General features: G+C 35.2%; 1 protein-coding gene across 1 annotated transcript; it reads left to right on the top strand.

Annotated features, from left to right (window-relative positions):
* The first annotated feature begins 9,392 nt into the window (after positions 1-9,392).
* LOC108339184 (uncharacterized) lies at positions 9,393-9,929 on the top strand. Its single transcript, XM_017576327.1, has one exon. The coding sequence runs from the start codon at positions 9,393-9,395 to the stop codon at positions 9,927-9,929; it is 537 nt and encodes a 178-aa protein (XP_017431816.1).
* The last annotated feature ends 260 nt before the right edge of the window (positions 9,930-10,189 follow it).

Below are 10,189 nucleotides of genomic sequence, written 5' to 3'. Positions count from 1 at the left end.
CACCTAAGGGTCTTTGGTTGCAAATGTTTTATGTTAAATAATGGTAAAAGCACCTTGGTAAGTTTGATTCTAAAGCTGATGAGGCAATCTTTATAGGATATTCTTTAACCAGAAAGGCATATAAAGTGTACAGCAAGAAAACATTATTTGTTGAAGAGTTTGTTCATGTTTCATTTGATTAAACTTTTGATTGTACTACTAACATAATGCAACCGAGAGAGTGCATAAATGCAGGTGAATCTGATGCAAGTGAAGAACTAAATGTTGAAGGGACTCAAGAAGCTCCAAATACTGATGTCATTGAAACTGAAACCAGTACTGATTCTCTCAAGGACTGGAAAGCTCCCAAAAATGTATCAACAAGCAACATCATAGGTGATATTACAAAGGGAGTGTCTACAAGAAGACAGTTAAATCAATTATGCATGAACGTTGCTTTTGTCTCTCAGACTAAACCAAAGAATGTTAATAATGCTTTGAAAGATGAAAATTGGTTCCTGACAATGCAAGAAGAATTAAATCAATTCAAAAGGAATAATATGTGGGAGCTCGTTCCAAGGAAAACTACACAACAAGTGATGGAGATGAAGTGGGTTTTCGAAAATAAAATGGAAGATTCTAGAGTCATTATCAAGAACAAAGTAACACTTTTGGCAAAAGGATATAGCCAAGAAGAGGGAATCGATTATGATGAGACTTATGCTCTTGTGGCCAGACTTGAAGCTATAAGAATCCTACTTTCCATTGCATCAATGTTGAACTTTAAGCTCTAACAAATGGATGTAAAAAGTGCATTTCTAAATTGCTACATCAAGGAAGAAGTATTTGTGGAACAACCAATGGGCTTTCAAGACTTTGAGTTCTCAGATCATATCTTCAAGCTGAAGAAAGCTTTGTATGGACTCAAGCAAGCTCCACACTCCTGGTATGAAAGGTTAAGTGAGCTCCTTCCCAAAAAGGAATTTCAAAGGGGTAAGATTGATTCAACTCTATTCATTAAGAAATCTGAAAGAGGTTTATTATTTGTGCAATTATATATTGATGATATAGTATTTGGGTCTACTAACCGTCTTTTGTGCAAGGAATTTTCTAAGAATATGCAGGAGGAGTTTGAGATGTTAATGATGAGAGAACTTATCTACTTCCTTGAACTGCAAATAAAGCAAGGAGATGCAGGCATATTCATTCATCAGTCCAACTATTGTGTTGATATGTTAAAGAAATTCAAAATGAATGAAAGCAAAAAAGTTGCAACTCCAATGGCAACAAATTGCTATCTTCATAGACATGAAAAATGTAAGGATGTTGACCAGAAAATGTATAGAGGTATGATTGAATCTTTACTTTACTTGACTGCTAGTTGTCCTAACATCATGCATAATGTATGCTTGTGTGCTAGATTTCAATAATGTCCAAAAGAATCACACTTAACTTTTGTAAAAAGAATTGTGAAGTATCTTAAAGGGACTAAAACCGTTGGGCTATTGTATCCTAGAGGTACAAATTTATCCTTAGAAGGTTATAGTGATTCTAATTTTGGGGTTGTAAGCTTGACAGAAAAAGCACCAGTGGTACTTGTAATTTACTGGGATGCTCATTGATTACATGGCATTCAAAGAAGTAGGCTTGTGTGACATTATCTACCACTGAAGCCAAGTACATTGCTGTTGGATGTTGCGGTGCTCAATCTTTATGGATTAAGAGTTAGCTGGAGGATTATGACATTCATTTAGATCACATTCCTTTAAAATGTGATAACACCACCTCTATCAATTTAACTAAAAGTCCCATTTTGCATTAAAAAAACAAAGCATATAGAAATAAGGGATCATTTCATTACATATCATGTCTCAAAGGGAGAAATTAAAATTGAATTTGTTGATACTTTGCACCAATGGACTGACATTTTTACAAAACTCTATCAAAGGAAAGGTTTTATACAATCATAAATGAACTAGGCATTCTAGATCAGAGTTGTGCACAATAATCTGGAATGTCATTCTATTATATGAGTAATTGATTATTTTCACTCATTGATTCATGCATTGATACACAACTATTCTTATCATGTTTATTATGATTCTAACATGTTACAATGTTGAGGAAGTTGTGTGTGCAGGTTTCAATATGATCATGACAAGTCAAATGATCAAATACAACGAAACTGATCATAGTAATGAAATTTAACAGATTAAATGGTTTCATAATCTGTTGAATAATTCGCATTGTAGTCTTCTTAATCTATTACATAAATAATGTAATCGATTAAGTGATAGAACATGGTTTTACACGCTTATAACTGTTGTTTTGAGTTGCTAAACTAGTTTTAACTGTTCTTATATACATGTTTAGCATATCATACATGTCAAATGTTGCAAATTGCTCAAAATCGTTTTGAAACTCATCCTATATGCATAATTGTGAAAAGATAAATTTGTTGCAAATGTTCTAAAAACATTTTTCATATATTTTGCGGCATCATAAAGCTAATATCATACATTTAAACTATAATAATACTCTATGCTTTATCATCATTGCATACATTATTTCAGTATTAAGAATTGCACTTGATATCATATGATATACTCATTTGAATTCAGTATAAATGCTCTGATTGGTATGCGTAATATACATTTGTTACATTGTTTCAAGTTGATGAACTCAACTTTGATATACATTCTGCTGATCAAACATATCATGCTTACATTCTGGTATAGTGCTACATCTCTTAATGATAGAGGGAGCATCACAATCTTTAATGGTCTATAAGGATTACTATCTTGATGTTTCTTTTTGTAACGCCCCCTATTTGAAGGTTACAGAAAATTGTTCAAAATATTTATTCACATATAAAACCATAAAATTTATTATTATTACACAATAATAATGTCACACTTTTCATTAGTAATACTTAAAATTACATACCAAATCTTAAAGAGTTGTTTAGAATTACAAAACAAAATATTTCACAACTTAAAATACATTTTTTTAAAATCCCATAGCGTTTTTCCCAATGCGTCCTAGCTCTAAATTTTTCAGCGTCACCTGAAACATCATCTACTCCCGTATAACGACACGAGTTATACGACCATTGTAGTCACACAAGTAGGGTGAGCTAAACAAATATAGAGAAGAAATAAACTACAAATAAATTTACTTCCACATTTCAAACATTCATTAGTATTATTAACTGATTTTTGTCCTTCTACGGGACACATGCCCTTCACACGTAGCTATTGGACCTATCTCGGTTCTATCCTACTCATACATTTGACAAACATATATATCTCAAAATTGATCTCTCATATGGACCGCGGATAAGAGTCGTCCTCCACACTCAGCTTCGGACATATCTCCCCTGTTCTTCAAGGTCTTATTAGTAAAAACATTGATGAATAACATCCATTCACCAAGCACAATACTCAGCACGAGTCAAAAACCTACGACGAGATATCTATATTCTCTCGAAAGCGGAAAATGACAAGACTTGAATCCACCTATCGCCTTGCAAGAGGAATTATCCTTTTAATTACCAAGATAAAACATAAATCTTCCCCGATTATACATGATAAAACTAGAGAAGAATCAAATGTTTGACGAATCAAATTCACCATAAACGCTAGTACATATGACTAGTCACAACTTACTAGATCAGACAAGGGCTGCTCTATGATCAGGGATGTACCAAATCTGGTTTTTAAGATTCCTCTATTCTACCAGAAAAAAAACCTTAATATAAACGTTTAAGGGAACCAAAAAGTTGAACCTGGCAAAGCCGGTTAGACTCTTCTTATCCTCCTTCCAGAAAGATGCACAAGAAAAAGAAAAGAAAATAAACGCTCCGGGGAAATAAGAAGTTGAAAATGGAAAAGCCGGTTAGCCTCTTCTTATCCTCCTTCCAGAAAGATGCACAAGAAAAAGAAAAAAAAATAAACGTTTTGGGAAAACAAGAAGTTGAATCTTGCAAAGTCGGTTAGTGCTAAGACCTCGGCAAGTGTACCGAATCGTATCAAGTAATAATAATTGGTAAGACCAAGTATCGTTTCCCAAGAGACTCACAACACTAAACAATCATGTGATTACTTAACTAATTAAGACTTTTAAGAACAATTTATGGTTTTGAATGTAAAAACAAGAAAGTAAATATGAATGCACTTTTGATCAATTTGAGAAAAACACAAAGGTGAATGAATGATATTGTAATTATGAGATGAGTATGTTGTTGGGGTTTAGATTTCACCTAGTTTACTCTCATGCATATAAGAATTCATCTTCTTCATTCAATTGTTAAAGTCACTTTCTAAAGTACTTAAAACTCGATCCCTCGACAAAGAAAGCCTATCCTTAATTACTAGACCACAATCCCTTGCATCCCTAATAATTAATTCTGCATTACGAATAGAAGCTTAAGATGACCAAACCTACTATTCCCCATCCCTGGGCAATATTGCTTTTGGGAGCAATTCTCCAGATCTAGGTTTCCCCGTACGTTTCCATATCACGAAAACCAATAACCATGTCATGTATGAGTTAAACATAACAAGCATAGAGAAAAGAAGAATAACCCTAACAATTGATGAAAGAAGCATATATTAATTAAAACCAATTCAAATACATGAGAGTTCACAAGGTTACATGATCCCCCAACAACAAATTGAATTTCGTTCCCCCTTGTCATGGAGAAACTAGATGAAAAATGGAATGAGAATGAAAGATAAACCCTAACAACTGAAGAGGAGAGCTTCCGCATCCACTTCTGCCTCTAGAGAGTTGGAAAAATCTGAATTTGTGTCAATTCTGTCAAAAGATACTCCCTCTAGGACGTCCAAGTCCTTATATACAACTGTATTGGATCATGGGCCAACGTTGACACCGCTCAGCGCCCCATGAAAGGCGCCCAGGCATGAAACGTTACATGAAGACTGCGCTCAGCGTCCTGCGACCTTCACCGACCTTCTCTTTTGGTGCTCTTTCTATCCTTTATGAGTTCCAACTTCTTGACATTTAACTTCTCTTCCAATTCATCTCAATTTCCTACAAAATCAAGGGAATTTAGTGATAAAATCTTCAAGTATAACCTCAACTCTCTTGTTCACCAAAATAAGCTAAAAACAAGAGAATAAGCAAGTTTCTAAGTCAAAAAGGGTTCATTTATTATCAAAATTTAATCCCAAATAACGGTGAAATCAACCATTATCAGTTAAACATCTTCTTATCCTTCCAGAAAGATGCAAGAGAAAAAGGATATACAAAATAGTTATGCCTTTAAATGATTATCGCATATATAATCAACACATAGACATACACAATAATTCAAGAAATGAATAGTAATAAATAGTATTAGATAATTAACATAAAAGCCTAGGAAAGCTAGCTCTACTTACCTCTTTTCTAGACTTAGTTTCCTGCTCATAACTTGTTTCCCCGAAAATCATCCAGAATCTCTACCCTCTTTGCAACAAAAACTTCCTAATTTTCTCTCTCCTTATTTCTCTTTCCTTGTGTAAAAGTCAAGAACACACATGTTCTTCTTCCTGTAGTCACAACAGGGAACTCAAACCAATCTTCAAGAGATTGCAGAATATTATCAGTCTTTGTAACACAGCAGTCTTGCTCTTCAAGAAATCACAAGTTGTTGATCACCACGGTCAATCTTGTTTCTTGGAGCTTTATCCTCTCTTTCTGTAAGATCACATGTTTCTATAAATGATAGTATAACACATACCATTGAGCTACTAACGTAATCGAAAATAACAATCAGTTATAACAGAATTACCAGTACTCAAACAAATAATTGAATGTACTATTAATGCAATCGACTATCATTTAATGCTTGGTCAACATATTTAAAAATATGACCGTTATGTTAGTTGTAACAAGCATTTAACAGATTTTCAAAACATCAACTAACTTATTCGAATACAGAGTGCATGCATTCGATTAAGTGAAATCTTTTTGCACAGTTTTGAAAACTTTTCTCTTTGAAAAAACTCACAACACACTTCGAAAGAGTTTGTACCAACACACGAGTTTTAATCGATTCACCCCATAATGTAATCGACTTAAAACTGTTGTTTTGCCACACATTTAAAGTTCGACCATAGTGCTTGTGATTTTCCTTTTCCAAAATCATATGCCATGCATACACATATAAAATCACATATTTCACACAATGATATGCAATGAAAAACACAAACATGTTCTTAGATATGCTTTAACAGATTTAACACATTAAGGAAAAGCATATAACATGTAAACATAGAACATGTAACACAGAATACACATGTGTTATTAATTATGTGTTGTCATCATCAAAAACTTAGATATCACTAAGATTGTAGGTTAAGCTAAAGTTGTGCTCCACCTATCAATAATCTCAACAATCTGAAAAAAAATATACTATTATACCAAGCTCCTTTCTATGCATTGAACCACTACAATTACTAATTGAAATTTACAAGGAGATTTTACTAATTGAAATTTACATTACTTGCAAAGGAACATAAAAATTGAAACATCTTATCGTATTTATTTTAGGTCTTACATTCTCCCCATCCACAAAAATTTTTGTCCTCGAAAATTGTGGTTATCAGGAGAATAAATAAGGGTAGGTCTTCCTCATCTCTTCTTCTAATTCCCAAGTCATTTCTTGCATGCTCTCATTCCACAACACTTTCACCGTGTTGATGCTCTTTCCTCTGAATTGTTTAGTTTGATGATCCAAAATTCGCATAGGTTTGACTTCTAAAGATAAATCCCCTTTGACTTGAATGTCATCCATTTCAAGCACATGATCTGGTCTTGACACGTACTTTCTTATATGTGATACATGAAACACATTGTGTAAATTCGCTAATTGTGGAGGCAACGCGATTTCATATGCTACTGGCCCGATCCTCTTGATGATTTCAAATGGTCCAAGAAACTTGGGAGACAACTTCTTCGATATAATATCTCTTCCTATGTCTGTCATTTGAGACACACGAAGGAACACATGGTCTCCTACTTCGAACTCAAGAGGTTTTCTTCTCTTATATGCATAAGACTCCTATCTGCTTTGAGTTGCATGCATTCTCTCTTGTATCATCTTAACTTTGTCTGTCGTTTGTTATCACATCTCACGACCTAATGCAACTGCTTCTCCATCTTGGCACCAACATAGAGGTGTCCTACATCTTCTCCCATACAAGACTTCACATGGCATCATCCCTATGCTGGAATGAAAACTACTGTTGTAAGTGAATTCTACCAAAGGTAGAGTTTCGCTCCATCTTCCCATATGATCCAAAATCCACGTCCTGAACAAGTCTTCGAGAGATTGAATAGTCCTTTCGGATTATCCATCTGTTTATGGATGATATGCTGAACTCATCCTAAGCTTTGTACCCAAAGCCTCTTGTAATTTCGTCCAAAATCATGACGTATTGGATCACAATAAAAAAAGATATTGGATGGTACACCATGCAATCTGTCTACTTCTCTAACATAAAGTTCTGCCAGCTTATCCAAGGACGTCCTTTGATTGATTGACAAGAAGTGGGAACACTTCGTCAGTCTATCTACAATCACCCACACGGTGTCATGCCCCTTTGTTGATCTTGGTAAATGAGTCACGAAATCCATCGAGATGATATCCCATTTCCATCGAGGAATATATAACTGTTGTAGCATCCCTCTTAATTTTTGATGCTCAATCTTGGCCTTCTGACAAACCAAACATGGTGATACAAATTCTGCCAAATCTTTCTTCTTTCCGCTCCACCAAAACGATTAATTCAAATCATTATACATCTTAGTGATACATGAATGTATGCTAAGACGACTCTTATGGCCTTCTTCAAGAATCATTTTCTCTAATTCTGTTATTGCTTGAACGCATACTTTGTTCTTGAAACGAAGAATGTCATTTGTCCCCATGGAGAATTCCTTAGTTTGATCCGAGCCCAAAGATTCCATAATATGTTGTAAGCTAGAATCGTCTTTCTGGTCTCCCTTGATTTCTTCTAAGAAGTCATTAGTAATCGTCAGGTGACCACACCAAATATGATATTGGTTTAACTGCCAACCCATATTCATATCTCTGAACTTTTCAATTAATTCTAACTCCTTTACCATCAAAGCTGATATTTGAATACGTTTCCGACTCAAGACATCTGCCACCACATTAACTTTTCCTGGATGGTATTGTAACTCAAAATCATAATCTTTCAGGTATTTCATCCATCTCCTCTAAAGCATATTCAGCTCTTTCTCTTCATTTCCTCAAAGCTTGCTTCGCACTTGTTAGTCGATGAGAAAGGTTGGTCTTTATGAGTTAACTGAGTTAAAGGACCCACAATTTTGGAGAAACCTTCTACAAATCTTTTGTTTATAACCGGCAAAGCCCACACAACTTCTTACTTCAGTCACAGTCTTTGGGTGTTCCCACTTAAGCAATGCTCCAACAAGCTAATTTTTCCTCTCACAATTTCACCATAGTATACTACTCCATTCAAACATTTCATCTTCACTAAGTAATCAACACCAAAATTTTTTTATCTGAAAAAAATATAATATTATACTAAGCTCCTTTCTATGCATTGAACCACTACAATTACAACAAGGATATTTTACTAATTGAAATTTATATTACTTGCGAAGCAACATAAAAATTGAAACATCTAATCGTATTTATTTTAGGTCTTACATTCTCCCTATCCACAAAAATTTTCATCCTCGAAAATTGTGGTTATCAAGAGAATAGATAAGGGTAGGTCTTCCTCATCTCTTCATTCCCAAGTCATTTCTTGCGTGCTCTAATTCCACAACACTTTCGTCGTGTTGATGCTCTTTCCTCTAAGTTGTTTAGCTTGATGACGTGCTTCAGTTCTATGCGAGCAGGCATATTCGCTCTCCCGCACCATAATGCTGCGAATGGGCCGAAAGTTCAATCTAGTCTGACCCATTTCATGCGTCACAGTCCCTCTAAGTTTGATGGGAGTGCAAATCCTAATGAAGTAGAGTATTGGATCCATGAGATTGAGAAAGTATTTGAGGCTATCTCTTGTCTAGAAGACAAGAAGGTGGTCTTTGCGACCTTTCTATTGATCGAAGAAGCGGAATACTGGCTGGGAGGAGTTAAGGAACTAATGGAGGTTAACAAGGAAAGTTTCAAACTCAAATTCCTGGAGAAATAATTTCCTAGTAGTGCGAAGTTTGCGAAGGAGCTTGAATTTCTAAGTTTACGCTAGGGAGAGATGTTGGTACATGACTATGCGATAAGGTTTGCCCAACTTTCAAGGTACTACTCACAATCCCTTCCAGATGAATGAAAGTGTTAGAAGTTTGAGCAGGGTCTAAAGCATGACCTGAAGAAGGTCGTTATACCATTGCATATTCAACATGTTTTGACTATGATTGAGACTGCTAAGAGGGTGGAGATGCTAGAGACAAACCTAGATAGGGTTGTGAGGCCTCAGAAAGGAAGTTCGTCCGAGACAAGATTTCAAAAGAAGCCTTATCTGAAACCTCAACAACCTGTTCAAGGATCTGTGAAGTGTTATGAGTGCGACGGTGCGCACTACACAATAGAATGCCCAAAACTCTTTAGTAACCAAAATAATGTGAAGAAGTATTTTTCCTTCAATAAGCCAGGACATTTTGCTTTCAACTGTCCTGAAAATAAGATAAAGATTAGACCACAACAGCCTAGTCCTTCTGGAGAAAAGCCCAAGGCAACGGGAAGGATTTTTTCCATTACTAGAGAAGAAGCACCGAAGCTAGGTAACCTTGTCTTAGGCATGTACCATTTCTTTGGAAAATGTATGCATGTTTTATTTGATTCTAGAGCTACGCACTCCTTTGTATCGTCTTCATGTTTGGAAGAATTTTGTTTACCTGTGAGTGATCTTGGGTGTGGTCTAGTGGTTTCTACACCAGCATCGGGATAAATCTCGACTAGTTCAGTCTGTGTCGGTTACCGATTATAGTAGCAGGATGCAAGTTCAAAGTGAACTTGATCTCTTTGCCTTTACGAGATCTTGATATCATTCTAGGGATGGATTGGTTATCCATCAATCACATCCTTATTGATTGTGGACAACACAAGTTTATTTTCCCAAAAATAGACAATTCAACTAAGGAAGTTCTAAAAGATTTTAAACGTAGTGCTGCATGTTTCATGGTTTTAGCTTACGATAAGATGGAAGGT

This window comes from Vigna angularis, chromosome 5, assembly GCF_016808095.1.
Source record: "Vigna angularis cultivar LongXiaoDou No.4 chromosome 5, ASM1680809v1, whole genome shotgun sequence".
Lineage (NCBI taxonomy): Eukaryota > Viridiplantae > Streptophyta > Magnoliopsida > Fabales > Fabaceae > Vigna > Vigna angularis.
The sequence above is the reverse complement of the archived record's forward strand: the minus strand, read 5'-3'. Positions and strand labels throughout refer to the sequence as shown.